This window comes from Drosophila persimilis, unplaced genomic scaffold (genome assembly GCF_003286085.1).
Source record: "Drosophila persimilis strain 14011-0111.01,24,50 unplaced genomic scaffold, DperRS2 tig00000000-arrow-pilon, whole genome shotgun sequence".
Classification (NCBI taxonomy): domain Eukaryota; kingdom Metazoa; phylum Arthropoda; class Insecta; order Diptera; family Drosophilidae; genus Drosophila; species Drosophila persimilis.
The window spans coordinates 19,380,685-19,403,325 of NW_020825288.1; the positions used below are offsets into that span (position 1 = coordinate 19,380,685).

The window sequence follows — 22,641 nt, forward strand, 5'->3', positions numbered from 1 at the left end:
GCATCAAAGAGTTGAGTATCGCAGGTGACCACCAACAGGAATTAAACCAAAGTCATTTATAAAGGACGATAGCGATATGATACAAGGTACTCAGAATACAGTTGGGCTCGTTGCGAAATTTTGACACAAAACGGTCAAGGTCCGATATCACAGGAGTGTGGATACCAAATTTGGTTGCTCTAGCTTTTATAGTCGATCTCAGAGACTCATCTCAGAACTCATATTTTGCAATAGATTTTTATCCACAGGTTCGGCGGTTCGTTACCTGCGCGACTAAATTAAACACACAAAATGCGATATACATTTTTTTTATTCTTTCAAATACATCACTGTTATTCAAAAGCCGCGTTCGACGGAAATGAAACTTTACAATTTAACGTTTCCTGTGCATATGCTCACGGTTCTTGCGCTTCCAGGCAGCACGTCTAGATCCGCCAATTGTCTGGGAATATCTATAGCCCTTGCCAATACCACGGGAGCTCTTACCGGCAGAGGTAAGACCACGAAGCTCGCGATGCTTGTGCACATGTTTGCATATCCAGTTGATTTTAGGATCACGGCGAATCGCACTATGATGAGTGTCAATCAAAATGACCTCAAAGTACTTGTATGAAGCGTCTTGTGCAATCCAATAGGAATTTAAGACACGCAATCCACCAAGTCTACGGCCGACACGTTCCTAGGAAAAAAAAACAATAGTTCAACTATTAGTTTTAATGAAACATATAGGTATATAGTTATTTATATTGGAAAATAATTTCAGACATCTAAGGAAGTTATGTCAACATTTTTTTTTTTGACCAAAATTTTTGTCATCATGAGAAGAAAAATTATATTTTGTACAACCCTTTTTTTTATTCTTTTTACATACCTCGGCAATTGACTGCAATCCGCGATAGGGTTTTAGTTGGTTAACGCCATGGCTTTTTGGCTTGCCGTAGGTGCAACCTTTTGGCACTGGACGCTTGCGTCCTCCACGGCGGACACGAATCCTGTAAATAACGAATCCTTGTTTGGCCCGGTATCCCAAACGACGTGCCTTGTCTGGGCGCGTGGGTCTAGGCGAACGATGAAGTTTCGTCAATTGGCGGTACTGCCAGACGCGTATACGCAGCAAGTAACGCATAACATCACTTTGCTTCTTCCTATACAGTTCTTGCATATAACGATAGGCCCCCATTTCCAATGCTTGATAGACCTAGTAACAAATTTATATGTTATTTATATATTTAATAACAGTCACATCATCGGTCCATCAATTCATTTGACTGTAAAGTCATTTTAAATCCAAAGATGTGCATTTTGTTATCTATAATTTAAATATCAATAAGGGTTTAATATATGTTCAAATTTATTCAGAAGGTAGACTAGCTTCAAATATTTAAAAATATATTAAGGTCGTCCAGCCAAAGTAAAATATGCAAGAAATATTTGCCGCATAACGAGGTCTACGATATATATAGAAAAATGAACTCCGGTATTGCTGATCGACACAATAAATTGAAAAATAACACACTAAACGAAAGATTGCAAAGGTATCACTAGATTCTTTACATCCAATATTATACACACCCTGCTTACAAGACGACCAAATTCTAAAAGAAGGAAGGACGTGAAGTTGGCTTCTGACGAGCGAAAATACAATCAGAGTTGCACCGACACACAGCGTTTACGACATAATAAATAAACTTTGATTGTGGAACGAAGTAAATGAAACAACATAGTAAGGGAGCTCGGGTTCAGAAAATGAAATTGCTAATTATCACAAAATAATTTGTTGCAGCAACATTTAAAGTTAAATGTGGCGGGAAATAGCTGTCCTTACCGCGCTGTCTTGTTATGCGCATGTTACGAGAACACTCAGTGCTGTTACATGCACATTTGTGCTGATATGCGTAAATATTTATTTATTGCCAAAGTTCCGTTAAACAAATTTTACTGCCTTTTCTTTTATTGCTGTCCAAAAAGATGGTGAAAACCGGAGCATTTATTTTTTTAATTGTTAAGATTTTAAATTTGTTTCACTTATTTTTAATCTTAGTGCCTTATTTTCACATAAAAGTATCTTATATCTGTTTGCATTGAATTTTTGCAATTCCTAAAATCTAAAATCATATCTCTTTGTAGCTCCGGCATACCGTATGGAATATATTAAACTTTTAAATTAGAAAATGGGCGAACCTCCTTAAATCGCATTTCAAAGTTTTTTATCGTTCAACTTTTCCAGTTTTCTTGAAATATTAATGTTACCATTTTGAAAAAAATACAGATATAATATATATAGACTGTCACAAAAAACAACTATTATTCATAAAACAAATTTTAAAATAGCTTAAAGATGTCTTGATCTTTTTCAATCACGCACTTTCTTCCGTCTAAACAAGCTATGGAAAATATTATTATTAAAAAAAAAAAATTGTATACTTACGAAAGGTCAACTATTGTTGTTTATCAGAGAATACTGAAACATATGTATAGATGAGAAAAATTTGTGAAAGCGGGATTACCTAAAAACCCAAATGTAATTTAAAACTGGAGTCTACCTTAATATTTTAATGCTATCCAGTGTTCGATTATTTAGTGTTCTAACTTTGCATTAGTTCTTTAAATCGATAATAATTCGATATCGAATGAGTATCGACTTATTGATATTTACGCTTAAATTTTATCAATTCTTTTGTTGTGAGCTAAACATTAAATATGACGGATTGGGTTAAAAAAGCAGAAGACCAAGAAGTAACCAAGCTGGTATGGAATGATGTACTTGAACCTTTTGTGTAAATATATATATTTATAATTTGTCGATTATAGGTTGACCAACTACAAATTCAATCTGATGAGAATGCGTTTGCTATCAGGAACAACAGTTCTGTGTATGATTTGCCGGCAACGAAAAATGATGAAGAATCCGAACCGGACGTCGCTGAGTAAGTACCTAGAATATAAAACTATTTATACAACCATACATATCTGTATATATTTGGCCATAGCAAGGAAAAGTCATAGTACAAGTACATACATATATTTATTTTACATAGAAGGTTATAGAAATATTTATAAAAAAAATATGTATGAGTACATTTATATGTACAACAAATATTTATCGAGTACCTGAGTCGTTTCCGGTCGAAATGAATTGTGAAACACAATAGAGTTCGCAAAGTGGTGAGTGGATACAAAGCATAGATCGCTCAACTCAACTCCGACCACACCGTTCTAAGAACCGACACGATCCACTTAAATTGGGACTCTAAAAAATGTTCCACTCGAAGACCAAAGAGGGCCTTCGATGTGTTAAATGTGCTTGTCGATAGTGTCCTTTTGGAGAATATGCAGGCAGAAATGTTTGTTTTGTCGGTGTCTGCGTCTACATTTTAAGATACAACAACGGTCATCACGAGATAACCAGAATTACCAGATTACCACTCAGAGTTGATCTTCCTACTTCCTACTCCTCTATTGAAATTTTAAATTTGATACATTACCAGTTGTTGTTGACCAGTTTTCGAACAAACAGGCAACCAGTTGATTTGTAATGCTTTGTTTCAAAAGCTTTTGTGCAATTTGGATTGCTTTAAAATACCTATCGCTGACCAATACCAATCGCTGACGCCTTTAGTTCATCAGCTTTGCAAGTGCAAGGGCACTTTATGACCTGGGAGAGCATGCAGCCAGAAATGTCAATAGCGTCCGTGTTCGTCTCATTTCCATCCCAAGTTGTTGTGTTAACCAAGACCTGGTTAAACCGTATATTCCACCTTCTTTGGATATTTCAATTCAAGAGCAGCACCTGTCCGCTGTAAAAACTTTCTTCCTCGCTATGAGATAAATATCATATGATAGATCTTGGTGACTTAAACTTGCCTGGTACTGTATGGTATTCAGCAAACCAGTCTAATAACTTAGTGCCTATGTCGCGATATGATGTTTCAAGTTAACCATGGGAATCTGTTCTGATCTGTGCTTTGTATCGAATCCGACCATAGCTGGTGTTTTATCTCTTTATAAACACAAGCACGCCCATGGCCTTCTTTACCATGTTAGAAATGTGTTCGGAAAACCCTTGCTTGGCGGCTAATACAACACCAAGATCATCCACCATTCACTCAAAAAAACCACCGCATAGGGTATAGGGAGCCAACAAGGGGCGAGAAAATTGAAATGTTGAGGCATTAAGGAATCACAAGTTTGCACAACACCATGACTGAAAGTTATTGAGATCGGATTGCAAGCGCGAATGAAATGAAATGAAATGTCCTTATACTGGACACAGAGCTCAAGAGTAAGGGGCCTAGATGGCTGGTGAAAAGAGGATTTTTTTGAAGAGGACTCTTTGAGACCTGAAACAAAGATAGCTCGAAATCAATCTCAGGCGGTTGCTAAGCTTTTACAATGTAATTAACTACTGAATTTACTGAACTGTTTACACATTTTTATCCTATAGCCCTGCTGAAACCAGCCTCCTAATTAAAATATTGGGAAAAGGATTGGTAAACACAAAATTATCTCTTGATGTACAGCAAAAAAATCCGAATTCACCCCTACATTCTGTGAAAACTTTCGAAGCATTAAATCTGTAAGTTAAAAAAATACTTAAACACTTAAATGCTTCAAGATTTGTAATTATAGGAAGACGGAACTTTTAAAAGGCATTTACGCAATGGGCTTTAACACGCCGTCGAAAATACAAGAGACTGCTTTGCCAACGCTCCTTGCAGATCCACCACAAAATATGATAGCTCAAAGCCAGTCTGGAACAGGAAAAACGGCTGCCTTTGTCTTGGCAATGCTTAGCCGTGTGAACGTTAATTTAAATCACCCACAGGTAAATGTACCCGGTACTGCAAGAGCACATGGTATATTTGATTCGTGCCAATGTATGACTGCCCTTTTTTCTGCCAAGTCTGCAGAGCTCAAAGGTGCGCTTTCTATCTATTTGTCGTAATAATTTCCACATATGTATCTGTCTGTTAGTCGCTTGTATTGCTCTTTTATTATAAGCTTACGCGGGCCTGAAGGAGTAAAAAGCATTCCTAGTGCCAGATCGACAGCCAGGGAATTTGAAAAAGAAAGTGGAGTTGTCAAAGCAGACTTCACGCAAGTTATTTTTTGTAGATTTAAATTTACAGTTTTCGTTACATTCCACAAAATGTATTTTTTAAATTCTGAAAACCATATTGTATTACTTAGATTTATAAATGAATTTTTGACCAAAATGTAAATTATATTTAATTCATAAATTTAATTGTAGGTCCTGTGCTTGTCGCCCACATATGAATTGGCAATCCAAACAGGGGAAGTTGCTGCACGTATGGGTCAGTACTGTCCCGACATCAAACTAAGATTTGCAGTTCGCGGCGAAGAAGGTCTGTAAAACATAAGAAGCTCATATCAATTTAAGATTGAAAACTTTCGAAATTTGTTTTTTTTCAGTTGATCGTAATAAAAAAATTACTGAGCACATCCTAATTGGAACACCAGGCAAAATGTTAGACTGGGGATACAAGTTTCGTCTTTTTGACATGAAAAAAATTTCAGTTTTTGTATTGGACGAAGCAGATGTTATGATAGCCACTCAAGGTCACCATGATCAGTGTATTCGAATACATAAGTATGTATACATTTAATTTTATAAAATCATCAATTCATGCTTAAAACTAACAAACTATCAGTGCCTTTGTTTTAAACTTGGCTGAACAATGAGATTGTCATTGAAGGCATATTTTTTGGGCTTTTGCGTTTTTCCAGCATGAAACCCTACATGCAGAAGTCCAGTGTAGTTAAGGCAGTGGACTTGGATCCGGAAAGGATAGATGTCAGGTCATCCAGGGAAAAGGATATGCTTTTGAAAAACTTTAAAAAATGAGTCTTTCATAAAGCGGATATGGCTTCCTAAACCATAAGAGATATCGTGTTTTGAACAGCAGGAACAACTTAGTGTCATTGTCAGATTTTGTGTCGCTTATTTCCTGCGACATTTTTGTTTTACTCTGGACTGTGCATACGGTTTTTTTTTATTATTATTCATTCATTCGTTTCACCTTGCAAAATGTAAATTTTAAATATGCTGTTGCTTTCACCGCTTAAGGACTTTCAATATTAACTTGTCGAAATTTGTTGAGACAACGAGCTTTTTCGCTGACTAGCTTTTAAATAATTTCACGAATTAATGATTTCAACTACGTTATAAATTTTATTGTAGGTAATTTGTATGTTGAGGGTGGCCGAAGATACCAGAGCCTTTTACTATATAGTATTAACGAATGATTGAATGAGACAAGCGAGCCGATCTCGAGCTAAAGTAATATAATGAAGACAAAAAGGTCTGTCCTCCAACTATATCAAGCAGTAATTAACTACAGCAGGATGGCTGCTGCTGGCTTAGCGACGGCTTAGGAAAGAAAAGATAACAAGAGCGAGTATAGATAAAGAATATATGATGAAATGAGAGCATGGTACTGAGCGAGCAAAGGCAAAGGTACTCTTTCGTAACGTTAGCTTAGTAACCAAAACGTCACAGAAAACGAATTGTTGGCAATAGAAAGATAGTACAAAATTTACACTTTGGCTTCGATCGAGTTTCGAGTTGAGACCACTGCTAGCCTCTATTCATACTGTTGTCATATCATTACGAACAAAATTACCTCCCTCCCTTACCTACATTACAAATCCTCTAAAATGTTATGTATTTGTATTTCAGAATGCTCAATCCTCATTGCCAAATGTTGTTTTTCTCTGCTACCTATGATAGGGAAGTAATGGACTTTGCTCAACTAATTGTTACTGAGCCAACAATTATAAGGTAATTAAGCTCTTAGTTCTATATATATATATATATATATATATAACATATTCTTACAACATATAACATATTCGTACATTCGTATATTCGTAACATTCGTACTGATGGTCTAGAATCCACATCTTTGAATTAGTCTTTGATCACATAATTTTGTTGTCTTTTAAAATTGCGTAGAATCTCAAAATTATAGTCACTTTGTTCTTCGGGCTTTTCTAATTTCTGGACATTTTTTTTTTACAGAAAATTATAAACTAGCAATCAAAATAGTTACTAAATCTTTATTATTGTATTTGTTGTATTATTTAATAATAACGAAAGCCCATGTCCTCCTTCATGTCTAACTTTAGAATTCGGGTTCGTCATTTCAACAGAGGTTGAAATAAAGAACCTGAATGAACAATGGAAAGATGGTTTGAATGGTATAACTGATTCATTTAAGCTGTCGGCTTTCAATCGGAGTGCCTTCTATCTATGTATATATTTATATGTAAATATTTATATTTCCTACTTTTTCACTTAAGAACTTCTTAATTTTTTGTTAGATTGAATCGAGAGCAGGAATCTCTGGATAATATTAAACAGTATTACGTTAAATGTAAAAATGAAGACGGAAAATATAATGCAATACAAAATATTTATGGATGCATCAGCATTGGCCAAGCCATCATATTTTGTCATGTGAGTACAAAGTTCATGCTTATTATCGAAAATTGACAGCTAACTATAGAGTACATTTATTTTAGGGTTTTCCTAAAACAATTTTTTTTTAAATTTCATGTAAAAATTACATATTGTTTTTTAGACAACTGATTTAAGCTAACACTATCCACTAAATTCTCCCAACATTTTTGGGGGAGTTCGTATTTGGTGTATGTGATTAAATAATTTTTTTTCTTTTAATTTCGTTTCTCTACTACTGCGAGCATTAGGCAATAACTATTTATTATAATTCTTATAATGGTGAGAGAGTAAGTACAAAAAGTGAGCGTAAGCACCAACTCGCCCGCTGGAAAATACTTGAAGTATTCTTTAGGCCAAATGGCAGACGGTAAAATTCATATTTTCCTCCGTTTACCGAAAATGAGATCTTTCACGATCGCTTTCAGCTAGCGTGATTTGTTGGTACCCCGATTTTAAATCAAGGGTTGTAAAATATCTTGCTTTTCCCAACTTCGAAGGTATCATGGAGATACTAGGCATCGGGTATTTCTCTGGCATGGTTTTTGTGTTTACCTTGCGGAAGTCTATGACTAACCGTTTTTTGTTTGAACCTGAGTCGTCGGTTCCTTTCTTTCCAACAACCCATATGGAGCTGTTGTACGGAGATTCGGATGGCCGAATAATTTCGTTCCGCAATAAGTCCTTCACTTCGTCATTAACGAATCAGTGGATTATACAGGGAAAGGGTAAATTTTTGAGTAAATTGGCTCTTCATCTTCGGTTCTGATCGTAGCGACTACAGCCGTGTTAAAGGGCATCATTTCGTTTGGATCTGCAAATGTTTTTATGCGACTGGCCATTATTTTGAGAAATTCGTCTCTTACAGCTGGCGGAACCTCGATGTCGTCCACTTTTGTGAACTTGACGCTGGGGCACTTGTGGAACAAAATCTTTTCAGATTAATTTCCGAAGTGAAGTCTTTTTGTCCCTAGGTTAATATTGGCGCCAGCTTCGGTTAATGTGTCAAGTCCTATGAGGCCATCGAAGGTTGAAAATTCTGAATGATGAAAAACGGGCTTTTTATGCCGAAAAATGTAAGGAAGCACTTTCGCTCGACTTTATTAAAGACGTGCCGTGATTTCACGAAACAATTCGGTGAAGTTCGCTTAGTAACAAGTTTTCACAAGATCATGACTGAAAGTTATTGATATCAGCATGCAAGCGAGAATGAAATGAAATGTCCTTATACTGGGCACAGAGTTTGACATCATCCGCATACATAAGTACTCGAGAGTTTGTTAATACCGAAGGCAAGTCATTAATAAAGAGTGAAGAGTCTCTCTTTCTTTGTGATATTAATTTCGTTCCCTGCTGTTGCTATCCGTGGTGGTTCCTCTCCGCCGCTGTTTCTTGGGTGTGGGTGAGCTAATCAATTGGCGCGTGTTTGACTATGCTAAGGCTTAATACGTTCTACCTTATTCGGCTATGAGCAAATATAATTCTGACTTCAGTGTTCTATGCAAAGGGCTCGCTTCAATACGAGATGTGTCTTAGGATTGGCTTAGGTCTTGGATAATTTAGGAGTGTAAGTATTTATGAATGTGAGGCTCCCAGCTGGATCCTCATAGTATAAAAGTAGACCCGCGCCTGTTGCCGCGGTTCACAACATTCCCGCTTTTTTCCCTTGCCATTATTTGTAAGATGTCGATGCATGACAGGGATGATTACAAATTTTTTTAAATTTTATTTCTTAGACGCGTCGTACTGCTGCTTGGCTTGCATCGAAGATGACTTCGGATGGTCATTCTGTTGCTGTTCTTTCTGGTGACTTGACTGTTGATCAACGACTTGCTGTTTTGGATCGATTTCGTTCAGGACTAGAAAAAGTTCTCATAACCACAAATGTCTTATCAAGGGGTAATTTTTTAATGAATATAACAAACATTTATTTACTCAAATTATACTCTTCATTATAGGTATTGACATTGAACAAGTTACAATTGTCGTTAATTTTGACCTGCCGGTAGATATTCGAGGCAACGCAGACTGCGAGACATATTTGCATCGCATCGGACGTACCGGACGATTTGGTATGTCATATTAGTTAAAACAACAAATTTGAAAGCGTTTCCGACCCCATGAAGTAAATATATATTTTTTATCCGCATCAATAGCCGAGTCGATATGGCCATGTCTGTTTGTCGGTCCGATGAGAGCCTATATCCCAGAAATTAAAAGCTAGAGAAACAACATTTTGTATCCAGATTCCTGTGATATCCCAATATTACAAGTGTATTTCAAAATTTCGCCCCGCCCCCACAAAGGACACAAATCTATGTCATTCACTGTTTTGATGATGTCGAAACAGATCGGATCATTATTATATCCAGAAGGAACAAATGAAATTGCAGAAGGATATATATATATATATATATATTAATATATTTTTTTTATTTATATTTAAAAACATAGTTTTGTTCACCATGTCGTAGTTGCTTGAAATGGGTTTTCTTTTCGCAAATTAGGTTCTTTGCTAGGGAAAACACTCTTTCCGTGAAAGCGAGATCTAGGGAACTAACTTCAGCGAACAGAGCAATAGAACAGAACAGTGAGGGGAATCAATAACATACCATTAACAAATCGTAGTCAACAAATGAAGGGAAGAAAATGAATTATAAGATAGTGTGAAAAGGAAACATGAATCGTGTTTTGATACTGTGCACGAATTAGTATGCACTCGTGCAGGTAGAGCCGCGGCCTATGCCGCGAGTGATCTCCCCCCACCCCCATTGTTTCAATTGTACGAAAATCGCATATAAATATAAAGATAGTCCGACCATATTATTGTCATAATGCCTATCAATAATATGTACGTATTCAGCCTCGGAGACGATTTATACATACATATGTGCTTTCGTTTGCATTTATATTGATTCTTCGGCACCCGAAGCTTGATTTCAAAGTACTTCTATCTAATCACCACTTATATTGCGTTCTATTTCAGGAAAGTCTGGAATCGCTATAAACCTTGTAAGCGGAGAAAAATGTATGGCAGTGTGTAGTGCCATTGAAAAACATTTTAAAAAAGACATTCAAGTTTTAAATACTGATAGCGCTGATGACATTGAAAAGATTGGAAACTAACATATTTCATTCCATAGCTTGCAGTTCATAACATTACTATTGAATGTAAACTGTTTAATGTATAATAAAAATGGATTCAATTATTAATAATTTAATTTGTTCTCTTTGTGAGGAAGTGAAATTCTTCACTGAGGGTTATTCCGGCGATATACAGCGATTCAGACGGATGAAAATATGAGAGCGAAAGCGCGCGACTGATCAGAAAAAAGCTCCGAGGCGATTAGTTGGTCGAAGATGAAATTTAGAAGAATACAGTACACAAAAAAGACATTTACAATGACCCAAAGCTCCCGTTTTCAAGGAATTCATAATTTCAAAGAATAGCTTTAAAATGGGTCCACCCAAAGTCTAGATCCGCGCCTTATGCGTTAAAGCTATGTTTCGGTCTTAAAGATTTATGTGATTTGACAAATGATTTATCTCCAACTATCGCTTATAAGCTAACGAAAGTTAGGACGTCGGATACGCATACTCCACTCCAACTGTAAAGTACAAAAGACTTCAACACTCCAAAAAGTGGAGTGGTGCTCAAAACTAGCTGCTCACAACTGAGAAATGGCAATCCATAGAAAATAATTTAAAACGATAAGCCGATAAAACGACATTTCCTAATCGATTATTGCCTTCAAAAATGTTACATTTTTGTTTTCATGTTTTTCATAAATCATTTGTCTTGTAAATAGCTAGTATTCCGGAAGCATTTATAATATATCCTTTACAGTTCCTGAGCCTCGGTGTATCCGGCGCGTTGCATCATTAGTCGAATGTCCACGAGGTACGCCTCAAAAGCCTCTTTAGGTCGTTGGAAATAGGTTCAGATCTCGTCCTCCAGTCGTGGAAAGTACCGGGGCGGCAAAAAAGAAGTCAAAAAAATCAAGGCTGGCGATGAGATAGAATGCGGCGTGGCCGAGTCTGCCAGGCTGAAGTTGCAAGTGTGTAGCGAATAAATGGCAGACGACTGACATAATTTATTCTTTAATAATCAGTTTTTTTCGGACATTATCGAGTTGGATCTGGACGGATCATGTACCTCCATCACCCTTTCTAGCAACAAGGGCATCCGACAAAGCGAACCAAAAAAGACGACACTTCTTGGATGGCAGAGATCGCCAGAGAGCGACTCGAAGAGCTGAGAAATGAGAGAAATAGAGCTGAGAGTGCTGAGAAATACAAATAAATAAGTTTATAATTTGCATTATGGTCTAAACAATATTTTGCGATGGCAGATCGTATCTGTTCTGGTGATAAAAATCACCAGAACTGTTGCTGCTATCAGGCTGTTCGCATATTTTGCTGTTGAACCACGGCCGAAATAATTCCTACATCTTCATCATCCATTATAAGAACAAAAATTAATAAATCTTCCCCTCAAATTTAATGTACTTGTCATTGGCATTAGCTGTTTTTGACGGATGGTGGATGGTGCCAGTGTGAATCGGAGTTTTCCACTAATTCAATTCCTCTTATTAAATTACTAATACTCACATACCTTTTCCGTAATTAGTAATTGTATTTTGAATGCATGCTGAGTTCTTTTATTAAGTTTAGTTCTAATTTTCCTCGAATATTATTATGACAGCTTTCTTTCTTGCATGTTCCTGTTTAATTCGGTTTACGCGCCGCGCGTCATGCAGCAACGCCCCTTGGACAAGAGGAGGGCTTCGTTTTTGCCTGAGATGTGCGCGTAACAACATTCTGCTGTTTCAGAAAACATCGATGTTAGCATCGATATTTCTCCAGCTATAATTGTTAGTGCCATCAACTTCAATCGCAGTCTGTCCAAAGGGTCGAAATATATGTATATTAAACCACCAAAAAATATGTAATTAGGATGGGTGTATTTCCATGAAAAACTTAGCTATTATTTGGCACCCAGTATTTAGCGAACAGAGAATGCCGTCATGAATTTATTTCTAACATACTACATTATTTGCTTCTATACCACATGAATTAATTGAACAGAATGAAACTAACTCTTATTTACATTCTACTTCAAACTGTTTAAATCTTTTTCACATGTCCTATATGCCACGCCAATTCCAAATCCAGTACCCAGCCATGCCGGCCACGCTCGTCGTCTGAAAAAGAGTAGGGACACAGCAGATCCAATAATAAGTCCTCCACCTGAAAAATGGATTTTGTGAATACATGTATGTGTATTATAAATTAACTGTACACCCTCTTCCCTGATTTCACCGATATGGAACTTTAATAAATATTCAATGATACACCCACACAAATATTTATTACTTGCACTACGACAAGTTAAATGCGACATTTTTTAGAACAAATCCTGGATTTACTCTTTAAACTTTTCTGCATATACCGATGGTGCATTACATAAGTAGTTACTCACCTCCTTTAACAATGGTATCTGATACACAGCGATCTAATCGTTTTCCGACGTTATCCTCAAGGAATACTTTCTCTTCAACTGGCATTTTCCACGAAATTTTTACAAATTGTCCCAAATATAAATATAAATTTTTGGGTGAATTAAGTAAAGTGGACAAAGTGATAGGAATTTAGTCAAGTTAGCGTCGGCAAGTAAGCAGAATTTTTGAAACAAGAAACAACTGACCTAAGAACACTACTTATTGTGGTTGTGATCACTTTCCATTGGTAGTATGTATAAACACATTTGGAAGTTGGGCTATCTGTGGTAAACAAAACAATGTAAAATACAGGTTGTTTTCAGGAATTGGCAATACTAATGTCAATACGTAAAATCTGACAACGCCATAATGAACTTTGTCTTTTTTTTAGCATATACATATATACGTACAATGGTTTTTTTTGTTTACAATCAGTTCAAAAAATTAATTTGCCAAAACAAAGGAAATTTCTCTAGAGGCTTTTCTTTGGATTATTTTTCCCAACAAGAATGGGTTGATGATCTTCAACAATTTATCGCTGGTTTGCCGAATGTAATCGTGGTGGTTCAATCGATGAAATGCGTAAAAAGTTCGACGGTGGTGCTTCAAAAGACATTAATAAAATCGGGATAGGTGATAAATCATGGATATATACGTATGAGCCGGAAACTAAATAGCAATCGACCGTGTGGGTGTTCCAATAGCAGTTCAACTTTGAAGCAAATGATCGACTGTTTCTTCGGGAGAATTGTTCATGATGCCGTTGCTCCGCTAGAGAAACGTAGGACTGCAAATTTTGATTGGTACACGACCATTTTTTTGCCGGAGGTCTTCGGAGAAATTCGCAAAACCAACTGCCGAACACGAATCATTCTCCATCATGACAATGCGAGCTCTCAGACAGTCAAAAAATCGAAATGATGTCTCATCCGCCCTACAGTCCTGCCTTGGCACCCAATGACTTCATTTGATTCACTCACATAAAAAAAAAAATGCGTGGTTAACAATTGATGAGCGCCGAAGAAGCGTTTAAAAACCATGCTTTGGAGGTGTCTCAAGAGGAATGAAAAAACAGCTTTGAGCAATGGTTCGAACGTATGCAAAAGTATATTGATCATAAGCTGCTGTATTTTGAAAAACAGTAAAGACTTTTTCATTTAAAAGTTTTGGTTTTTATTTGCTATTGCCGAATAATAATTAGCAGCCCTAGTAGCCTATTCACACTGTCCACCATCCATTTCTGGGATGGCAAGGTTTTGCCGCTCCGAAAATTTCCCAGTTATTCCACCATCCATGTGGGATATTCCTAAACCCCAGATGTTATTTTTAACTATAAGCGTTCATTGCAGATGTTAATAAATTCGTTTGGGACTCTATCGACGTCAACTGGACAGATCCTGCAGCGCCCGTACAAAGTGGTTGGTCTACTGTGCTCACAGAGATCGCTAGAAAACGACAAAAAAAAATCTAGTTCATCAAAAGCAGCATTCAGGACCTGATCAGCACCCAAAATAAATTTCAGAAGGACTGATGCAATTTTTTAAGAGAGCAAGTAATTAATAAATCATCTGTTTTTGATGGATGGTGTTTTACATCTGACAAAATTATCAACCGTTTCCCCAGCACAGACTGGGGAAATTGTATAATTGCATCATGGTCTGTGCTCAGTGTGCAAAAGCAAATAGTATGAACAATCAATTTTGGAAAATGGTATGGCATGCTTGGAACGTTATTTCAGAGATTCTTACCATTGTTCCAAAGGCAATAGAATGTCAACTATATTTTCTCTTAGCAATTTTAGGCAATTTAGTCAAACTTTGTTGTCAATCTGTGCCGACGATGGGGCGAAGAAAATCTAAAAGAAAGCCGCCACCGAAAAGGAAAAATATAGAACCACTGGACCAGCAATTTAACTGTCCGTTCTGCAACCATGAAAAATCCTGTGAAGTGAAAATGTAATTATCTTTACTGACACGCACGAATGTGTTTATTACAGCCATTAAGAGTTAAAACCTAGCATATTACAGTTGATATAAGCATACCTTTGCATTTAACATATAAAGATTATAATAGATCGAAATTGTTATTTTGTAAAAAAAAAAAATGCCAAAGGGCAGTATGCGGCTTGTGGTAAACACCAAGGTGTTTAAAATTGCACGACACATTCAGACATTCAAAACTTCAGACAGCACTTCAGTTGTATGTACATATACCTAAATATGTACATAAAAGTATGAGTTTTCTTTTTTAAACTTTATATCACGGCGGGAATATTACTCTCCCTTTAAGGTTTTTATTCTAAATGGCTTGAAATTCTTGTATACCAATTACATCTTTAATTTCAAAACTTTCAGGGATAAAGGAAGAAACACAGCAAAAATCACGTGTCGAGTGTGTTTGGAAGACTTTCAAACTGGAATTAATTTTTTATCAGAGCCAATTGACGTTTATAATGATTGGGTAGATGCATGCGAAACGGCCAATTAATTAAATTGGATAAAAATTAAAATTAAAACAAAAATTTAACTTAATGACATATTAAAATAAGTAGGTTTGTTCTAAGAGCTTAGGATTATATAAACAGTTAAATATAATATTTGATTGAGACTTAAATAATGAACTTTCAATTCAATTAGCGGCCAGTTACTTTTAAGAACGCTAGTGTTGGCGCTCCAAATTTTGTATACTCCGAGGCCTCGCGCACACTTTAGCTGAAAGAGGGCCGAAAGTGCATCTGAGCTGAAGAGGCTTTCAAATCTAGATATTAACTTTTTTCGCTGGAATCAGCATGGCAGGATGACCACACTGTAATGTTTAAATCTGTTTAAAAAACTTTTTTGTTTTGTTTTTGAAGAAACCCCAACCAAAAGTTCTCATTTGTGCAGACTAATTTGTACGAGCTAAGTCCCCCCACAGTTTTGCAATGGGATCCGTCTATAATTTTAGACTTCCTCTAACCACTCAATGTAGTTCCTTACTCGTTCGTTTTATTTCGTATATCTCTTAAATCTATCTCTATATCAGACCTTTTTGGATCGATAATATCGATTGCACTTCTGTATCTGTACACAATGTAAGGCGCAAACTTCAAATTAATTCACATATGTATTTACATAATAACTAAAATATTTACACTTTTACCAATTATAACTAATTTAATACTCTGTTATTTTAAAGAGCTAAATACGGTTGGATATGTTTCATTCTGTGTGTTACAATTCTGTAGCCAATGCAAATAAAAGCCACCAAACACTATTATATTACTAAAATTCATCTCCTCGGAGAACGTGCAGCTAGTAACGTATGTAGCGTCCGCGTCCGTTGTGTCCGCAAGCTCACTATCTGTCCCCTCCATTGAGATCCCACCAGTGAATAGAAGATCCGGATCTACGGATATTGCCACCCCAGGTGCTAGGCCTGTGGTGCCTAAACCACTGGTGGCCGTTACAACAAAACGACAAGTTTTTGTTTCACGGCTGGCCCCTGACCTCACATGATGATGTTACTGCTTTTATAGAAATCCAAATAAAAGCCGCATGTTTAAAGGTGGATAGCCTCCATTAAGATAAGCGTCTCCCCATCTCAATTCGACACAATTTGTTCTGACAATTTTTCCCCGGAGCATTTTGTGGTGAAAGAGTTTAAGGCTAAGAAAAATAATAGCTCCCCATAAATCGCCAAAATCAGTCCAACGTGCCATTCTGTGTGTAAAACTGATTCTTTCTGCTTTCGCTATATTCCACATTCTTCGGATATATTCTTCTATGGGCAGCACTTATCCGCATTAACTTCAACTTGCCAGGAACTGCTGGGTTCTCGGTAAACGAGTCTAGTAACCTATTGCCTATATCACGACAGGACTTTGTTGGCAGCGTGCTTGACCTGTCCCTGTCTCATGTCAATCACGTACAACATTCCTTACGTCGATTTCTTGATCTGTGCTTTGTATCGGATCGCACCGCTCACTATATCTGAGGACGCCTAACATCCTACTCCGTCGAGTAGGCTATCTGAACGTGTCCGCTACTTTCGTAAAGCCGATCTTGCAAAGCTTAATAACCTCATTAGGAATTTTGATTGGTCCGCTTTGTACTTGTGCACTGATGTCATAAAAGGCACAAACATTTTGTATAATGCTCTTGGCAAATTTTTTGATTCTTGTAGCCCGCTTTCTTGTCCGATTAGATCTGAAAAACCCCATTGGTTTACCACAGACTTATCCAGTCAAAAAAATTGAAACAAATGTATAACAAATTTCAATAACTCTCGCTATGTAATAGCTCGGTCAAACTTGTCAGCTCTTAATGCTATAACACTACCTATCTCGATGCACGAGAGTGCATGAGATGCACGAGAGTGCATGAGATGCACGAGTGACTCAATACAGTTTTACAGCTTCGTAAACAGTAAGCGTAGAACGTCCGCACACCCATCCTCGCTAATTCGCATTTTGTAATACGTCGGCAAATAATGATCGGGCAATTGCCGATCTTGGTGCCCAATTTTTCCAAGCTACCTGTTGCGAGGAAAGCTACTCTGGTCATTTGTACCCAAACAGTTAAATGAATGATCTCTACTCCGCGCTCGGTGCAGCTATATAGACTCAATAGGACCATCTGGGACCATCACGGGACACTGACAGATCGGCACTTACGCCCCTAGACTGTCAATCCCTCACAATGACTTCTGCAGGAGTTGTCGATACGAGGAAGAGGAGGAAGAAGTCCTCCACTTCTTCTGCCACTGCGCGGCCCTAGGAAATCATCGAAATCGTCTTCTTGGGGCGCCGTTCCTTATGGACATTTCGGAACTTTTCGAAGGGCATGCCATGCGCCCATGCGACAACACAATGGACCATTAACAGGTCCAAGTGAGCTGGTTCATCCCATCGCCCCAACTTACGCCCTCAAATTATAATAAGCGAGAGAAAGTATCATGATCGTCTTCGCAAAGAAATTTAAATTTATTGCGTCACGTAATCGACGGTTTTCACTTGCACAAACATTTTCCGATATACTTTTGAAATCACATGAATTGGTGCTCCCGTTTTCAGAAAACACAATATTTCTCCGTTTTCAAAACGGAAACATTTTCCTCGCCGAAATGAAAAGAAATGGCTCTTTGTACAACAAAACGAAAATGTTGGTACAAAAAATTAATTTGTTAACCACTAGCAATTTAATTTTCAATATGATGTCAGATATGTTCACAACGTGTTGCATCTAAGATGTCTTCATCGTCTTAGTTAGAGCAATTTTTGCTGTCGTTTTGCTTCACAACAAGCAATTGAAAAAGTGTAAGGAAGTGATTTTGGCTGGGGTAAATATCTCAATCTTCTCCAGGGTCGAAATTACAGCAATATTTATAGTTTGACTCGGAGTTTTGAACCGACAATGGTGGACGAAGAGTCTGTCCCGCGGGCGGGAATGGCTGAGTCGCCCCGAAAAGACCCAGAGAGGTCACCCATTGGCTCTTCCAAGTGGGGTGGTCAACTTTGAAGCCCAGAGGACCGTACGAGACGTACCAGGGCACTTAGGCAATCACCGGACGGCCCTTGCGGGAATATCTGTCTCTGGGTTACCACGGGGATCGCGGCCACACTGGGGCATCGACAGGCGTCCCCGAGAGCGCTTAGGCAAGGGCCGGACAGCACCTTCGGGACCCCATCAGACCATGGATTGTTACGGGGATCGCCACCGTACTGGGTACCGACAGGTGTCACCGAGAGGGTTTAGGCAATCGCCGGATAGCACCTTCGGGATTCTACGGGTCTACAAACTACGACGAATCATACGTGGACGCCGACAGGCATCACCGAGAGGGCTTAGGCAATCGCCGGATAGCACCTTCGGGATCCTACGGGACTACAAACTACTGGGAATCATACGCGGACGCCGACAGGCATCACCGAGTGGGCTTAGGCAATCTCCGGATAGCACCTTCGGGATCCTACGGGACTACAAACTACAGGGAATCAAACGTGGACGCCGACAGGCATCACCGAGAGGGCTTAGGCAATCGCCGGACAGCACCTTCTGGACCCATCAGACCATGGATTGTTACGGGGTCGCGATCACACTGGGGACCGGGCTTAGGCAATCGCCGGATAGCACCTTCGGGATCCTACGGGACTACAAACTACTCGGAATCAAACGTGGACGCCGACAGGCATCACCGAGAGGGCTTAGGCAATCGCCGGACGGGAAGAGGCAAGGCCCAGAAAGACCCGTAAATTATGAGACAGCAACGTCGTGCCAGCAGCGGATCAAGAAAGAGCAGAACGCAGCAACAAACCCACACGGCAGCAGCAGAAAAGAAAGGCGAAAGCTACCGACGCCGCCGTCTACGGCGGTGGAAGCCGAGCAATGCTGGTTGGAAGCTGGGGACAATCCAGAGAACGAGAAGCTGAGGGAGTTGGTTCGGGATCCTCGGGAAAACCCCACATCAACGGCGCTTTCGTCGGAGAAAGAGTTGACGGGGAATAGCGCAGGATAAGTGGTAAGCGGGTCTCACGTCGTGAGTGAACGGTGCGATAGGTATGGATTGAAAAAGAAAACCAGTTAAGAACACGGTTTGAGATGGGATGAGATTTTTTGACACCCATTTGTTTCCAAAATAAAAAAGAGACTTGGTTTAATCTTATAACATGTATTTAATTCTTGTGGCTGAACTGGCGTTTTAATACGGCTCTTCCTCTAAACATTTCGGAATGTAACGTCATGACCATCCATCGCAGCAAGCTTTACCTTTCGGACTTTTCAATTAACAACATTTCCTTGGAACGCCTGTACAAATTTAATGACTTGAGGATTACCTTTGAACGTAGCTTATATTTTAATTCTCATATATCCGCTATTTCGAATAAAGCAAAAGAAGTCATTGGTTTTATCAAAAGTCGGTCTGAGGAATTTTCTGAAACTACCCCTTCCTATTTTCTTTTCATACTTGTGCTTCCAAAGTCAAATCTTCATTAATGAATAATTTAAGTTAACTTTCGTGTGTCCTAAATTATGTTAGCGAACTTGCCAGTAGTATATAATTTATGATTTTCATATTCTTTTTTATACACAGTTTAACTGATCATTGTTGAACTATAAACTCTAAACAATAAACAATGGTAAGTATTGATCAGGCCCCTGCCGTACTTGCCAATCGAAGCACCACATTTTTTTGCATTTCCTTCATTCCAATCTGTTTCTCCAAATGAATCGTCACAAACGCAACCATGACATACCCACCATTGTCGCCCTCCTTGCCGCCGGCTGTTATATCCAGAGGCCGTCTGATGCTATGTAATTAGCCAACGTCGGCGTTCTCGTCAAAAACAGCGCTGGAACTTTCATGCAATGTTGGGCTGGCGATCGCAAATGCATTTTGTAACTACTCGTCTAACTAATCTGCTTCAACTTCGAAATCCCAAATCAACTGAAAGTTTCTCGGTGGTACTCGTCCTGAAATTACGGATTTTCACCACTAACATCATGGCCGTCATTGTCCACAAGATCACGGACAATCAATTAGCACATTTATACCCGATACATAATCAATATCGCCAGGCGGAGCTAGCTTTGAACAACACGACAAAGATTTCGTGCGAGAGAGCCAGAAAATCAATTAGAACGTGTCGTCGTGCACTACGTAGCCAGTGCAAATTGATTTTTTACTTTATGGGGCCGGACACGTTTATTTCTGGACGTTAAACACATCCACTTTCAGCACATATCTAATATACCACTATTCGCATTTTGAGTATCTGGTAAAAAAAGGATGAAGTTAAGTCCAGGTAAAGTTCAAACTTCTAAAAGGAGTTGCTTGAGTAAGTTACTTACGAGTTCAAGATTATAGTGCGATATACATATACATATACAAAAATACGCTCCTGCCACAGAATATACTTCTTATTAATGTACATACATACATAAATATATCTAAAAGTTTATAAAAATCAAAAATTTTTGAAAGGGTAATCAATTTTTTCGTAGCAGAACGCAACAGAATTGTTCTAAAGTAAATGCCATCGAGCTTCCTTTTTTGTTTTGCTCTTTTTCATGTTTTGTTATCTCTCTCGATTATCGCTTTCCCCGCTAAAGCATGCGCTCTGGTTAGCTTTGACACATCTTCCGTTCGATCGGAGCATTCGGCTGATGCTGCTGCAGCCGGGCTCATTTTGAGTATCGGGTATAAAAAGTTGACTTTTTATTTTTTTAGAGGGTGCATTTTTTTAATTTCTTGGTATTCTTCATCTCTAAATTTGCTTTAAATAATGTGTCTCTAACAGCAAAAAATTTTGCTAGCAAATGTTTTCTTTTCATCAGACACAAAATAAAGCCAGCTAAAAAACAAAATCAATGCAAGGTTAGCAACCAAATACAAGAGATTAAATATATTTAAATTAACAATAAACGAAACTAACAGAATCAGGCAGGCTTCGGTTTTCAATTTCACAAAATATTCTGATTTCCAATTGAAAACTCATACATTGGTGCTCCTGATTTCAAAACGGAAAAATATTCCTCGTCGAAATGATAAGTAAACGGCTATAAATACAACGAAACGAATCATAATTGCAAAAGGAACATAGATGACTTATTGATGCATTAACATAAATTTGACACCATTACTATGGAAATTTAACTGTAAACTGATTACTTTGTTGCTGTTAGCAGCTGTTAGCACGAAAACGAAAAGTGTTTTTGCCCTGACGAGTTATTTCCGATCCAAATTTAAGATTGGGTTAAACTAAAATTATTTATGCAGAAAGCACAAGCTTCTTACATATTAATGGTGTACAATTTATGTTAATTCATCATTAAGTATCTATTTTTTTTTTATAAAAATCTGTTTAATTGATTCATTTGGAGAAATCTTGCGGATTGTGAAAATGGGAGCACTAATTTATGTGATTTAAAAAATAGATCGGAAAACTTTTGTGCAAATGAAAACCGCAGCCTGGCTTATTGTATATACTAAATGGGAGCCGGGTATAAAAGTAGAGCCGCGGGGCTTGCCGCGACTCACAACGTTCTTGCTCGTATTATTTAATTTTACACGGAAAGCTTCCTGTAGAGTGGTAGCTGCACGAATATGAAAAGGGCTATATATGACAAACAATATATATAAAACAATTTTTATGTAATGTAAAACGATCAAAAAGTTAATTTTCTATATTGAATGATACTATTGATAATGAAATATAGCGGACAAAGGAAAAGGTAATATTTTTAATTTAAAAATTTTTTTTATTTAAACTTAGACATTAAAATATAATAGAATAAAAAAATCTTTGCTCAATCTTATATCTATATCAAAAGATATTTTTTTTACAAAAACCATTTAGTTTTGTTCTTATTAATTTTGTACAAATAAGCTACCTGTAAATGTACACAGCTAAATATTAAATTTGGATTACTTTAAATAAAATAGGAACTGTCAGACATTCCCAAATTTAATCAAATCGGAAATTCGTTTAACATGAGTAAAATCAAACTTTTAGCACCACCTTAAGAACACCTGAATACGTTCATACATCAATATAAATGTGCGAGTGTGTGTGTATGCCCATGAATATATGTATTTGCATACATATGTACTTTTAACTTCCTAGGTTTTAGTTGCCTCACGTTGATCTGACTTACGTACGCTCATACATACATGTACATA

At 37.6% G+C, this 22,641-nt stretch overlaps 4 protein-coding genes across 4 annotated transcripts; 2 read left to right on the forward strand and 2 right to left on the reverse strand.

Annotated features, from left to right (window-relative positions):
• Positions 1-292: 292 nt before the first annotated feature.
• LOC6591844 (60S ribosomal protein L15) lies at positions 293-1,195 on the reverse strand. Its single transcript, XM_002016768.2, has 2 exons — positions 872-1,195; positions 293-679 (listed from the first exon to the last, which is right to left on the reverse strand). The coding sequence occupies exons 1-2, from the start codon at positions 1,178-1,180 to the stop codon at positions 374-376; spliced, it is 615 nt and encodes a 204-aa protein (XP_002016804.1). The 5' UTR covers positions 1,181-1,195; the 3' UTR covers positions 293-373.
• Positions 1,196-2,682: 1,487 nt separating this feature from the next.
• Positions 2,683-10,696, forward strand: LOC6591845 (DEAD-box helicase Dbp80). The gene is made up of 11 exons (XM_026995289.1): positions 2,683-2,748; positions 2,812-2,927; positions 4,445-4,576; positions 4,630-4,825; positions 5,252-5,366; positions 5,434-5,611; positions 6,701-6,802; positions 7,345-7,480; positions 9,217-9,379; positions 9,439-9,552; positions 10,467-10,696. The coding sequence occupies exons 1-11, from the start codon at positions 2,701-2,703 to the stop codon at positions 10,604-10,606; spliced, it is 1,440 nt and encodes a 479-aa protein (XP_026851090.1). The 5' UTR covers positions 2,683-2,700; the 3' UTR covers positions 10,607-10,696.
• Positions 10,697-12,465: 1,769 nt separating this feature from the next.
• LOC6592150 (MICOS complex subunit Mic10) lies at positions 12,466-13,063 on the reverse strand. Its single transcript, XM_026992627.1, has 2 exons — positions 12,963-13,063; positions 12,466-12,730 (listed from the first exon to the last, which is right to left on the reverse strand). Exons 1-2 carry the CDS (start codon positions 13,045-13,047, stop codon positions 12,594-12,596), a joined length of 222 nt encoding a protein of 73 aa, XP_026848428.1. The 5' UTR covers positions 13,048-13,063; the 3' UTR covers positions 12,466-12,593.
• Positions 13,064-14,782: 1,719 nt separating this feature from the next.
• LOC6592151 (transcription elongation factor 1 homolog) lies at positions 14,783-15,594 on the forward strand. Its single transcript, XM_002016771.2, has 2 exons — positions 14,783-14,936; positions 15,336-15,594. Exons 1-2 carry the CDS (start codon positions 14,821-14,823, stop codon positions 15,466-15,468), a joined length of 249 nt encoding a protein of 82 aa, XP_002016807.1. The 5' UTR covers positions 14,783-14,820; the 3' UTR covers positions 15,469-15,594.
• Positions 15,595-22,641: the final 7,047 nt, after the last annotated feature.